The sequence below is a fragment of the Trematomus bernacchii genome, unplaced genomic scaffold (genome assembly GCF_902827165.1).
Source record: "Trematomus bernacchii unplaced genomic scaffold, fTreBer1.1, whole genome shotgun sequence".
Lineage (NCBI taxonomy): Eukaryota > Metazoa > Chordata > Actinopteri > Perciformes > Nototheniidae > Trematomus > Trematomus bernacchii.
In genome coordinates this window covers 3,803,568-3,818,231 of record NW_022987609.1, presented here as the reverse complement: position 1 = coordinate 3,818,231, position 14,664 = coordinate 3,803,568, and the positions used below count along the sequence as shown (strand labels likewise).

At 40.0% G+C, this 14,664-nt stretch overlaps 2 protein-coding genes across 2 annotated transcripts in view; one reads left to right on the top strand and one right to left on the bottom strand.

The window, feature by feature from the left end:
* Window positions 1–8,588, bottom strand: part of LOC117483395 (dnaJ homolog subfamily C member 5-like) — a 22,854-nt gene extending 14,266 nt beyond the window's left edge. The window contains exon 1 of the mRNA XM_034131726.1: window positions 8,379–8,588. The gene's annotated coding sequence lies outside the window, so the exon portion shown is untranslated. The remainder of the gene's footprint in view (window positions 1–8,378) is intronic.
* adrm1 (adhesion regulating molecule 1) lies at window positions 8,578–14,664 on the top strand. The gene is given in 11 exon segments (XM_034131725.1): window positions 8,578–8,734; window positions 9,562–9,802; window positions 10,147–10,263; window positions 10,807–10,884; window positions 10,886–11,018; window positions 11,307–11,391; window positions 11,484–11,620; window positions 12,173–12,307; window positions 12,484–12,641; window positions 12,894–12,996; window positions 14,315–14,664. Coding segments are annotated over 10 exon segments (1,239 nt in total). The 5' UTR covers window positions 8,578–8,734; window positions 9,562–9,592; the 3' UTR covers window positions 14,398–14,664.

The window sequence follows — 14,664 nt, the reverse complement described above, 5'->3', positions numbered from 1 at the left end:
CAGCCTTCCATCTGTGCACAAACTTATCTCGTGCCCTCATTGGTCATGTGCGCGTTCGTGTGTGTTGGAGGAGGGGCTCTATAAGGAAGTGGCAGATTTGTTCCGGCTGTGTATTTTCAAATTCTAGCGATCTCGAGCCGGTTTCTCCAAAATTACCTACCCCACCTTTAATGTTAAGGGTTGCAGCCCAATACTAGAATAAAAAGAAGGCTTTACAGAAAAGAAACAAAGCCCTGAGGGACAAACAGACATCTGTGATTCTTGATTGGAGGAGCGTGCAGCTCATTCATTGAGATCAGGTTACAAACACACACATGCTATTCCTGCCTGAGAATCAATAGATGGTAATGAAACCTTGATGCTACGACAACAACACAGTAAACACAGCTGCCACACACGTGCATGCAGGCCAGGGAACTAACCGCGGATGCAGCCAAGACTTACTCATTCAAAACATTAAAATAAAACAGGTTTTTAATGGTTTTCTAAATAAATATTTCCTTGTTTTGATTGATTCCTTTGCCCAAGTGAGAACATTTCAACCAATGAATCTCCTCACCTTGTTCCAGGCATCCGAACCACTGCTCACTTCAAATAATTGAGTCAATGAGAGCTTAATACAAGATTAAAAAAAACAGAAATGTATTTCTCCTGTGTCAGAGCCAAAAAGAAAGACAATAGAAAAATGGTGGCACTTTCAAATGTGCATCTGATAAAACCAGCTGTACAGTTTGTCAGGTCCAAGATAACAATTCAAAATGTTCATTTAAGAGTCAAGAGTCATCATTACGGCCTATATAACCAACACTCACGTCACATACAAACTATCTAGATTGACCACTACATGTAAGAGATTTACTTTTGGTTGAATAGTCCCTTTAACTGCTGGCACAATCAACCCCAGCTTCTGGGTTGTTGACTGAAGATGTTGCCAGTACAAATATATGCGACAATGCGAAGAATCTCCACCAAATTCCCAGAGAACTGTAGTGCGATTTGTCAGTAAACATCCCACATGTTGGCAGAGAAAACCCAAAATACAAAGTGATGGCCTATGTGTAATTTGGCATTGATTTGTCCATGGAGCTTCACCAAGGACTTGTGTCGTTTGTTTAACGCACTGTTTGGTAATCAGCCTTTTACTACAGTAGTGAAAACCTCTTCAAAACAAACTGCAAATCATTTTACCTTTGCCTTGGTATTTATTAAGAGAATAAAGAAAGCCAGAACTTGTGAACACTTATATAGCAGATCATAAAAAGATAAAATTGAAGACCAACATTCCTAGCATAACCTTTAACCAGATCCGACAAACACAGACACACCTTCCACATTCTGCTTTGCTATCAGTCTCTACACCTTGGCACACTTTGCTGAGATGCAAAAAGGTACCAATCCAATCCATTAGCTAATGTCCAATCAGCTGTCTGTCAGCGTTTGTGTTTGTGCGTTCTCAGTGGACACACACATGCCAACAGTGCAGGAGAAAACATCACAGTAATGACTTGGTGCACATGCTGTAGTAGGGATGTCAATATAACTAATACTCAATGCCAACAATCTGAAAATGTGAATTCCCCAAGGGCCGTCAGTCAACACACTTTTTTTCCTTTACTATGCTACACTGTTTGGAGAAAAACAACGGTTAGAGCGAGGGAAATATACATTTGTTATGATATGTTCAAATGTAATATTGTTAAATGTAGTGTATGGGGAAACATGTAAATAAATAGAGCAGTTCGGAGATGTTTTTACTTTTTCTTAACATTTTATTGGCTAAAAAGGTAATTGAATAATCGGAAAAATATTAAACAGATTAAACAAAAATGCCAACAATGATAAGTAACAGCCCTAGAATGTTTATTAGAAAAACTACTAAAACTAACTGGACAACATTTTGGAAACAGGTTTTCCTTTAGTCATTGATTAATCAACTTAACATTTGATACATCACTACCTCTTATCCATGCAGTCCAAGAACTTAAACATACCTTTTAAAGTTGTCTTTTTAACAAGGTTGTTTTGGGAGACCTGAAATGTTACAATGAATTATTTTCCCATATCTCTTTAACAGCAGCTTAGATCATTTCAGGCGTGGCGCTCCGTGTCTGAATGCTAAGTGCACAACAACAAGTGTAACTGTGAAAGCAGCACTGCTAAAAAAAGGTCCAATTATAATCCTGATAAAATAGACGCAAATTGTGACTTCACATAATTAACAAGTTGGCTGTGAAAACTCTCACTTCCCAGCGCTGCTTGCTATACAATACTGAAGTACTAGTACTTTACACAGTCCTTCAGAGCTGATCTATGTCGAATCAATTTCAGAGAGGGAGGGAGAGGAATGACAGAAAGAAACAGGGTGGGGGAGTCAGTGTGACGAAGATGGAAGGACAGAGGTTGAGACAGCTGTGTCAGGGAGACAGAGATGGAGTGACAGAAATAAATAAAGGGTTGATTCAGTGTGAGTCAGAACAGAAAGTGTGAAGTCAGCGAGAGTAGAATAGAAAGTGAAGGTGAACATTTGATATCTCATGTGACTTGCGATCACAGGACTGTTTCGCCTTCCTCTTCAGGAGACACGCTCATGACAAGACTCATGACCTGAGGACAAAAGCAGCCGCCGTCTCTCATACAAATAGGAAATTGATTTTGACTCTGATAAGAGGGTCCTTAACCCCTGTAGAGGGTAAACTACAGCTGTAGATTTACAGTTTGTATTATATAGTCGGACAAACCCAGTTAAAAAAATACAGTCGATGTAAAAAACTAAAACTACTCCAATGTAAATGCAAAGTATAATAATTACTCAGACACTGCTTTCTGTGGATTAAAACTCAATAGAGTGGCGAAGTCCCTCCCCTTCCGGTGGACCTCCATGGGACCTTATTTCGGAAAAATTATGTATTGAAGTCAATGGAGAGAAAGATTATCTTTCGATCCCGTTTGAATTGTGCCACGAATTACACATATGATGTTTGTCAATTTAAAAGATAATTTTGCAAGTAAAAAAAAAAAAAAAAGTGTCGTAAAACTGTGAAGTAACACATTTGTTTGTGTGAAACGCTCAATGAACTACATCTCTGGTCAACAACACACGTCACCAAGATGGCCGTCACTACTGTCTTGTCAACAAAACGATTGACTACCCTCACTATCACCACAATGAAACACGTCCTGAAGAATGTCATGCAAAGCTGCCTGCCTTCCTTTGATTCTCTCTGAACTGCCTGGTCGTTTTAATGTTTAATGTCAACCATTTGTGCAGATAGCATGAAGTAGAGAAGATCGTCGATGCTAGTGTTAGCGTTAGCATTTCTCCCCCGGGCTTAAATTGTGTATTATAGAATGATCACACCGGTGACAGTACTCTTCAAAGGGTTCACGAAATATGACTACTACTCTTACTGTTTAACATTTTGGGTTACTTAATGTTACTTCATGTTAAGGCTAATAAAAATGACAAGGCTGTAATGCTAACTAACGTGCTAGCTACTAGCTAGCTTGATCCAGACACTCTGGTCCTTTCATCAGACGGGAAGCGAAAGAACGAGCAAGACCCATTGCTGGTATGAACAACCTGGTACTAAGCACACAGGCATCTTGTGAAAGTTATCTTATTTTAGCCAGCGCCATATAGATAGATTCTATCTATATGGCGCTGATCTTAGCTATCTCTTAGTGGAGGAAAACAATTGTGACATCACTTACGCGACTCTGGGATTTGTAGTCTTTCTAGTTACGTATTTTTCCTAGTCTTATATTTCAACAGTTTTACGACAAACTGTGACTTTTTTGACATGGAAATGATTTTTTTAAGATTGACAAACATCATATGTGTAATTCATGGCACAATTCAAACGGGATCGAAAGATAAGTTTTCTCTCTCCATTGACTTCAATACATTATTTTTTCCGAAATAAGGTCCCATGGGGCGGAAGTAGATGGGCGTGACTTCGCCACTCTATACTGCTGCACATCTGTTCAATAAATCAAAGCATGCATTTTGCATTTGGACAACAACAATAGCAGCTTTAAAACACAATAACTAAAAGAAGAAGCAGTGTAAGAATTCCACTATATTATCTCTTTCATTCATTGAGTTGGAAAAAGAGAATCAATCAATTACTGAATCAATTGGTTGTGTACAGCTCAGTTCCAGCAGTCATCTAGCATCTTATGAATCTAATTTCAGACTTAATATGATGAACCCTGTCAGTCTTCTGTGAGGGATACAAATATCAGTACCAAATACCAGAGAGCCACAGTAGGAATCCCAGCTGGGGGATAATTTGAGGTTTCTAAGGGTCATACTGCAGATACGCTCTGACAGGAAGCTGCCACACTGCACCACAGCCAAGTGCCTCAAGTTTAGAATGGGCACAATCAACCAGGTCAAGCAATAACATCCACATTAAAACATAGAACTATTTTCTTTTGTGTATGATTTGACCCATTTTTGGTCAGAAAAATCGACTTAATTGTAGGGATTATTTTACAAGCAATTATTTGAAACCATTTACTTTTTGGCGGTGTCTCAAATGTTAGAATCAGCTGGTTTCCGTTGTTTTATATCATTAAATATTGCACAAAAATAGATATGTTCAGCAGTCACCACTGGCTCTGGGAAGTGCAATGATTTAGTTTCACTACTAACTGACCTTTTATTTTATCGACTACACAGTTAACCAATATATATGGAAATCATAATCATGTGATTAAGTGATGATAAGAGATTAAAGGTGGGGTAGGTAAGTTTGAGAAACCGGCTCGAGATACACTTTTTGTTATATTCCATGGAATGCTCTTAACATCCCGATAGCAATGAATATCTTAAGTGCTTTGACAAAAAATCCATAAAAAAATGTCATCTGTGGAAGCCGTAATACTGTAAAAAGTACGACCAATCATTTTAGCCGGCCCGGCTAAAATAACTGGATGGCCTACCTGCCTGTCAGCCTTCCATCTGTGCACAAACTTATCTCGTGCCCTCATTGGTCATGTGCGCGTTCGTGTGTGTTGGAGGAGGGGCTCTGTAAGGAAGTGGCAGATTTTTTCCGGCTGTGTATTTTCAAATTCTAGCGCACTCAAGCTGGTTTCTCCAAAATGACCTACCCCACCTTTAAGTGATGATAAGAGACATTTAAGTAAGTACGTTATATTGTTGTTCCATATCCTGATATTGGCCTGACTTTCCACTGCTTTTAGTATATTACTAAATCACAACAGATTGCTTGTTAAAGGTAGGGTAGGTAAGTTTGAGAAACCGGCTCGAGATACACTTTTTGTTATATTCCATGGAATGCTCTTAACATCCCGATAGCAATGAATATCTTAAGTGCTTTGACAAAAAATGCATGCCCTCATTGGTCATGTGCGTGTTTGTGTGTGTTGGAGGAGGGGCTCTATAAGGAAGTGACAGATTTTCTCCGGTTGTGTATTTTCAAATTCTAGCAATCTCGAGCCGGTTTCTCAAACTTACCTACCCTACCTTTAAATAAATAAAATAAATAAAAATAAAATTATTTCCGCCATTATTTTATTAAACAAATTGGACATTGAACTCAAATCAAAAAGCCCCATTCAAAAAAGGATTATAGCTACATTTTAAATAGCTGTTTCTAAGAATAGTTGCAATATCACAGTCTCTCATGATGTGTTTATAGCACACGCAATGACAATAAATAAAAAATATATATTGTGCATCATCACTTATAGATCATATTAGATAACATATCATTGTTAGTTTCTTATAATAAATGACCGAACTGAACCACATTTGGTTTCCAGTGAAGCTGCAGAGTGGCAGCGGCTATAATTTCCCTCACTGACCTACTACTGCTCTGTTATCAGCGTGTCACCTGATGTGATGTGACTGGCTTTCATTTCATTTCATTTGAGTCACCAATTGTACGAGAGCTTACACTGATGATATCATTCTACGTCATGCCTTCCCCTAACCCCTTACACAGACCAGCTGACTCAAAAAAGTAATATGATTTGTTCAAATGTTTCTCGGACACGTCTTTTAAAACAAAAAATGACTCATCAAATGTTTAACATATAGCTTGCTGGAAAACTAGCCTTCTTGAGGTTAATACATGCATTACTCAGGCACTTTTAATTAAAGCAGATGATAGACACACCTCTGAAATCACATTTGCTGTTAAAGAAGTTTCACGTCTGTCGGTGTATAGCTGGAGATGCACTGACATTGACAGCATAATTTTTAAATAAAGGTAAAATAGAATCGAAGGTAGCCATTGTGAGATTAGTTAGCCAGTCTTATTACACAGTAACCTTTATAGTTGTTTCCAGAACAACCCCAAGTATCAGTTCTTTAATTATATTAATGCAGACAATACTTCAATTTGAAATAATGTATTAAATAGGTGAGTATAAACTATTTCACATGTGTGTATACTGTATGAATACTAGAAAATATTCTTCAATAACTATAAAGACACATCAGAAGATTTTCATTACTGAAAGCTTATTTTAACTACAGTTCTGGTCCTATTATCTAAAAATAGACACATTTATTTTCAGTTGCCAAATGGCTGTTCTGTTTCAGCTCTTGTACTGATTTTTTATTGTACTTTGATTCTAGTGCTAGTTTGCCAGCTTTATTAAACGACATGCTTCCAGAAAGAATTATCATCACAAAGAAAAATAAATCCTTACTCATCCATACAGTAGGAACTAAAACTAGACCGAACCATAATGCCTTTTAAAACTCAGACAAGGTCTATGTGCAGATACTGAACTACTAACCCAGTATTAATACATCAATACAACTTTTCCCCAAATCCACAACCAATACGACAAAGGAAATAAGACTAGAGCTTCTTACAGAAAGAGACTTTAAAAATGTCTTTGTCCAATTGTAAGACAAAAGGATGAATAATAGATTACATTACATTACATGTGGGCAATCCCCACAGGAGCAATTTGGGGTGAAGTGTCTTGCCCAGGGACACAACGATATGCTGACTGCAGTGGGGTTTGAACCTGTGCTCCCATGATCCGAACACCAACGCCCTACCCACTGCGCCACACGCCTCCCTAATAGATGTGTAGTATACAAACATATCTCAATGATTTATAGTGCAGGGATGATAATGATAGAACCATGGCAACTGATCAGAGCCAACACTGTATCATAAAGTGTGGACATTTGAATAGCTTATATCATTATCTGCCTTACACATGCTCTCACTTTCTCTCACACCTAGCAGTCACCCACTTTGTGAAAACACCTGCCACTACACATACACATCACATGAGGACAGGAAAAGACAGCAGCTCTACTCCAGCCATTTCAGAATCCCTGCAAGCAAACCAATAATAGGAACTGCCAGATTAAGAGCAAGACAATGGAGGTCATTTTAGATTACTAAACTATAGTTTGGCATGCTATTCGTCACTGGTTGAATGTAACTACCTTAATAAAGTACTGTAATGAAGTACAAAATGGAGGTACTTGTACTTTACTTGAGTATCTTTTTCTACTTTATACTATTACTGCAGTACATTTTGTGAGCAATTGTTGTACTTTTTACTTCACTACATTTATTTTGACATATTGAGTTACTGGTTACTTGGCAGGTTTAGGTTCTACATACAAAAAAATATATCAGCTAACATATTATCATATATTAAGATACGTTAAACGTCCACTTTAACCCATTAATGCACCAATAATTGTAATAAAATAATGTAAAATATATGGTGTACTTCCACTTTTGGTACCTAAAGTATATTTTAATGCTAATCCTTTAATAATTTTACTCAAGTACAGTTTGAATACAGGACTTTTACTTGAAAAGGATTATTTTTACACTGAATTATTTATACTTAAGTACATCATTTGAGTACTTTTTCCACCTCTGATATTAATAAATTGCAAGGTAAATTGCACCTGTCTCTGCGACATATCCAAAGAAGATTGGAGATTAAAAAAAACACACTAACCCTTACCCTACCGACTACAAATCCGGATTTACCCTACGGTGTCTTTCCCAGTTTTACTCCATACACACAAAATCTGTGACGTTAAATCCCACAAATAATCTATATGACGAATTTGGGATCTAGATCCAACGCTTTCTGCTGCTGCACTCACACACTGTAACGTAGGGCTTTCAGTTCGTGACTGGCAAGCGAACTAGAAAATACCGGTCGACTCGGGACTCAAACCGTGGTTAAAGCGGATAATCTCCAGGCGCTGCATCAAACGAACACACACATAGCATCCATGTTTGTGAGCCTAGCCTGCACTACGTCTGGTTTAAATAAACAAGCTAGCATTTAGCTCGCCAACTAATCCAAGGGCAGCAAACTGACTAGCCCAACGGCTAACTATGTTATGTTCTTACCTTGGTTCAGTGTGGCTTCTGTTTATCAATAAAATGAGACGTCACTCGATTTTTTTTTCTTCTCTTATAATAATCGCATCCCAGTTCGTCTTTGCTTTCCGCCGCTAAACCATTAAAATAGTCGGGTAGTAGAACCAGCGAGCTAACGGCTACTTGTCAATCCCAATCCTGGTGGAGCGGTAGCGCGCAAACCCTCCCACTCACTCTCACCCGCCCTCTACTACAAAGCGCGTTCACGTTGTCGTTGACAGCAGCCGGACGCGCTCACGTCATTACAGGAAGTCAGCGTCGTTACCAGCAAAGCGACCAAGAAGAAGAAGAGGAGTAATTGATAAACTCTACTAATCCTTCTGCAGGTATTTTAAGTTTCAGTTTCTCTTGAATTGCTCATATACACAGTTGGCTTTTTTAAAATAACGTTTTCAAGTTAGATCTTTTGCCTCCGTTGTGTGTCGGTTTAGCTAAGTCACAGGCTAACGTTAGCTTTGACTGCCAGCATGACACAGCTAGAACTTTGCACAGCTAAGCTAACCGCTACTTTTGTTAGCTTCGCTTTGAAAAGTATTTTTGACACAAACGAACGGCTCCAAACCTCTTAAAACGTTTTGATTAGACAGCAACACTATTGTTACGGTCGGACATGACGTTACAGTATTTAACTATACGAAATATCTGTAATAGTTCACTTAACAATAGAAAATGACAGTATCCAGCACTGACCTACAGTCAGTGTTGTTAAGAAGAAACGCTACTCAGCTCTTTTGAGGTTTTCTTTTAAGTAACTAATTGATCAAATATGATTTTATGTGGGGTAGTTAATTTATAAATGAATAATTAATGTATTAATCAACCAATTGTCTTATATTAATCAGAACAATAGCACATAATGCTTTTGAAGGCAGAAGTTACGTTCATTATTAATTTGTAATACTCTGACAGTACTATTTTATCATATGTAAAAAGTAAATCTTTCAGAGATTGTTTTAATATCCAACTTGATTTGCCTTGGTTTACCAATTTAGAAAGAGATTCTGGGTTCAGTTCAATACAAATATTTAAATGGTCTCACACAGTACTTCTCTTTGTAGTTGTTTACACTCGTATCAATGAGGACCAAGCCACACTGAAATGTATGTAGACTTGTATGTTCCTACAAACCTGACCCCTTTTTCTTTTCCTCCAGTATTCCGGCTTGTTTACAAAGAGGTCTAAAGATGTCGTCAGGTGCTCTGTTCCCAAGCTTGGTGAGCGGCTCCAGGGGAAGCTCCAGCAAGTACCTGGTGGAGTTTCGTGCCGGGAAAATGACCCTGAAGGGGAACGTGGTGACACCGGACAAACGCAAAGGCTCGGTGTACATCCAGCAGTCAGACGACTCCCTGATCCACTTCTGCTGGAAGGACAGGACATCTGGGAATGTTGATGATGTGAGTAACTTAAAAGCAATACATCATTTTACTGATTACAATTTTTTGTGCTACTATCTTCAGACATGATGTACATTCCACAAATAATACAACAAAGAGCCTATTCAAATCATTCTTTATGTGTAGATAAAAGCAATGCTGACACACTGAATCTTAATTTAGCTTGGCTTCCACAGAGCAAGAAGTAAGGTGACCGTGTCTTTATTCAGAGCTGCAGGGATGATGATGCCTTGGTTTTTGTCTGTCGGTAACTGGTTGACGATGATTTGTTGTGACAGAGAACAACCTCAGTGTTTTTCTCTCTCCTCGTTTAAATGTCCTATGTTTTGGGTTTCTCTTTCCAGGACCTGATCATCTTCCCCGATGACTGTGAATTCAAGAAGGTGAGCCAGTGCACCACCGGACGAGTCTTTGTGCTGAAGTTCAAAGCCGGATCCAAGAGGCTGTTCTTCTGGATGCAGGTGAGAGGAAGCAGATATACATGCTGTCTTTGTGAATGCATGACATCTGTGTCCATTTGTATTCAGGCAGGTGGTTGCTCAATAGAGGGACAGTGAGTGGAGAATGGGGGGGGGGGGCAATACCAGCAGAGAAGAGAGATGAATACACAGGGCTGTAATCAGTGTATTTGTCAAGCAGCCACACATTTTACATTCATCCTAACTACTGGTTTCTTTGTATCTGTTCCAGTCTAAAATGATTTCTATAGTCCAAATAAGAGGCTAACTTATCCATGTGGTTTCATTTTTTTTGTATATACTTTTGTTCAAATAGATTCTCTTCTGACTTGCCTAAACAAATGTTAAATATGTTGTGTTAATTTTCAGCAATATTTTTGTAGATTTAGGCTGTTTATATTTAAAAATCAAGTGTTTTTTTAGTTGTCTTTAATTAGTGTGGGAGTTGTCAATCATGCTTTGTGAAACCACCACAAGAGGCTAGCCTGGTCATTTGGTCTGTGGGGAATTTGGCTCTTCTTACAAGGACTTCTTTCTTGCCTTCAGGAGCCAAAGTCCGATAAGGATGACGAGTTCTGTCGTAAGGTGAACGAGTACCTGAACAACCCTCCCATCCCCGGAGCCGGAGGGAGCGGGGGGGGGCAGCGGACATGAACTCTCTGCACTGGGAGGAGAGGGAGGCCTGCAAAACCTGCTGGGAAATATGAGCCACAACCAGCTGATGCAGCTGATCGGACCGACTGGACTGGGAGGACTGGGTGAGCAGCTCGCAATATTTCTCTGACATGTGCTCAACACGCAGAAACTTGTATCTGTCGAGAGACGGGAAGTCACGTCAGAAAATAGCCATAACAATGCTTTACAATGCTTTAAAATGCTTTAAAACTAGTTTGAGTAGTGCAGTTCAACAAATGTCATTCCTTGTACTTCCTTTGTCAATTTTTTTTAATCATCATGAAGTAAAGCTCACAGCTGCTATATGTGTTTTAAATATGAATCCAACATAAATTTGGGCCCTTTTTTGATTTGTTTTATTGTTGTCTAAGGAGGTCTGGGAGCTCTAGCAGGACCAGGACTCGCTAACCTGCTGGGCAGTGCAGGGCCGACCACCACCAGCAGCTCCTCCTCCAGGTGAGAGAGAACACACATGTAGACCATATTACATTTAAAAAGTACTGCTGAACTCACCTGCTCCTCCCCCCCCCCCCCCCCCACCACCACAGCTCTCGCAGCCAGTCAGCGGCCGTCACTCCTTCCTCAGGCGGGGCCTCCAGGCTGAGCTCCACTCAGGCCCCCACCACCCCCGTGACCCCTGCTGCCTCAGCCGCCTCCCCTACTACTGTTGCTCCCTCCACACCAGGTACACCTTTAGCACAGTGACCTACTACTACTCTTTATCAGTTACACCAAATAAATCACCTTGAGGTTAGGAGGCATGTGGCGCAGTGGGTTGTGCGTTGGTGTTCGGATCAGGGGGTCACAGGTTCAAACCCCACTGCAGTCAGCATGGCGTTGTGTCCCTGGGCAAGACACTTCACCCCAAATTGCTCCTGTGGGGGTTGTCCTCAGTATTGAGTATGTAAGTCGCTTTGGATAAAAGCGTCTAACAAGTAACATGTAATGTAATGTACTGTAATGAGGTCTTTGTTAAGCTTCAGCAGAAAGCAGTCACAGCCCCATCGGAAAAGTTCAGAGTGTTTCAACTTGAAACACTTCAATAGCCACAAAAATGTCTCCTCATTGGGAACAATTACAAAATAATAACTGAGTAGCTATCCAATTGCTGATAGTAATCTTGTGTGTCCCCAACATATACCCAACCCGAAAAAGAGTGTCAAGAGCTACATTTTCAACAACCTATTTGACCCTTTTGCTTTGTGTTATCTGAACAACTCTTCCCCCTCTCCCTCAGCCTCAGCTCAGACCCCGCTGGCCCCCGCCTCCGTTGGGAGCCCTGGCTCTCACCAGCCCATCCAGCTCAGTGACCTTCAGAGCATCCTCGCCACCATGAACGTCCCAGCAACCTCAGCTGCTCAGGGAGCCGCAGGTGAGTGACAGAATACTGAATGTAGGATTCAGATTTAAGAGTGCTTAGTAATAACAAAAGCCTCAGCCTCAGCTAAATGAGGGAGGTCGAAAGTCGAAGAGGGGAAATATAGTCAAAGTTGAGAGGTTATCCCTGAGTCTTTGATTGGTTAAACTGACTCCTCTCCTGTGCTGCAGTGGACCTAGCGAGCGTTTGCACCCCGGAGATGATGGCTCCCATCCTGACCAACGCAGAGGTCCAGAAGAGGCTCCTCCCCTTCCTGCCCAGCGGGGAGAGTCTACCACAGAGCGCCGAGGAGATCGAGAACACCATCAGCTCACCTCAGTTTCAACAGGTAACGCATACACAACATGTTGATCGTCTGCTGAAATGAAAACACCTTTACGGCACATGCCTTGTAGCCCCACATAAGCTAATAAAATGTGATTATAAGCTCCTGATTGTGGCTAATTATGTCTTGGAAGAGCTAAGGGAGATTTCATTTGCTAACTGTAATTGTTAAAGGGTAAAACAGTTCATTTAATGAGACGAGAGGTATGTTTTATTGCTGTAATCTACCACACTAACTGGTTCCTCCCTCCCTCAGTCCATGAGCATGTTCAGCAGCGCTCTGGCCTCAGGTCAGCTCGGCCCGCTCATGAATCAGTTCGGTCTGCCGGCTGAGGCTGTGGAAGCCGCCAACAAAGGAGGTAAGTGTGGAGAAAAGGATAAATGGACAAAGTTTGTCTTTTTGTTATATTTAATAAAGAAAGTCAATATACAAGTGAAATCTATCCCAAATGTTGGAACGGAGCTACTTCACCCTCAGAGGATGGAGAAGTTCACAGCTCACAGTCCCACTCTATAGTAGAGAGAATAGCCAACTGGTCCCACCCTTACATTCCCTTAGCATCATCTTAACATCCCCACCATTAAACCCCCTCGTCCTTAACTATTTGCATATCCCCCTTTTATACTTTAGCCCTCCAGAGATGTAAATCCTTAACATATGTCTCCGTTAAACACATACAAGACTACAAATACCCTTTAACCCTTTGATGCCTGAGTGACTGGACCCTACACTCTTCCATAAGTGGGTTAAAAAGGACCCGTATTAGAATATGTGTTTTTATGCCATTTTTGTCATTTTGGTTAAGAAAAATCACTTGTATTATATTTTGGTTCACACTAGAAATATTTTATATTTAATTTTTCACTATTTAGAATTTTTTTTTACATTTTGAAAAAAACGTTTTGAACATATTGATGCAAAGATCTCCGCTATTCTGAGACCCTCACAGTATTCCAGTCCCTTTTCAAAACCCATCTCTTCTCCTCTTGTCTACTCATAGCCCACCCCCCATCAATCCATGCCGGTTGATCAAGTTTGATAGTCCCATACCCACCCCACCCTAACCTTCCCTTATATTGTAAAGCGATTTTGAGTCCTTGAAAAGCCCTATAAAAATATAATGTATTATTATTATTATTATTATACTGACAGGTATCAGATCTTGCTGAGTAAAATAATCTTCCTGAGAGGTGTCACTTGTGATGTAGTCTGTGTGGTCTACAGTGAATGTATTCCTGACAGCCACAGGCGATAAGAATCAAAGGTTCCCGTAGGATCCCATAGGAAATGCATGCGGGTCATTTTTGACCCACTTATGGAAGCGTGGGGTAGTAACACAGAAACTACAATTTCTTAAAATTTAAATTTAAAATTTGAATGGCATGATATCCAAAACATGTTTTTTGAGGAATAGCTGGAATATGAAATGATAAAAAAAAATGTGATTACAAAGATACTTCAAGAAAACCACCTGACCGGGTCAAAAAAGACCCACTTATGGAAGCTTGGGGTTAGTGTAATCAGAGTATAAGACTATATGTTTTCAATGATTATATGATCATTTGACACGACAGTAAGACGCTATCAAAATAAGAAAGGCTTGGAAAAATGCGAACCTATTCTTTAAAAGTCAATGATTCCCCTTTGTAACGTTGTTCTCTCTCTCTCCTTGTCAGATGTGGAGGCGTTTGCCAAAGCCATGCAGAGCAGTAAAGGAGACGGGAAGAAAGAGGACGACGAGGACATGAGTCTGGATTAGAGCTCACACTGCCTTTCCTTTCTCTTTCAAATGGCTTTACACTTTTCTGTATCGATGCAGCACACTGCGCCTCACTCAGGATGAAAAGAGTTTAGCAGAGCGGCTAACACGTGTTTGTTTTTACGATGACTACCAAGTGTTCATCACCAGCTCTGTGAAAGTGACCATTGCAGTGTTTCAATGTGATTGGTTCCTTTCTGTTTAACCGTAAGGCTTTTTTCTTTCTAATTCACTCTTAATTAAAATCATATTGGCAAACAAAAACAA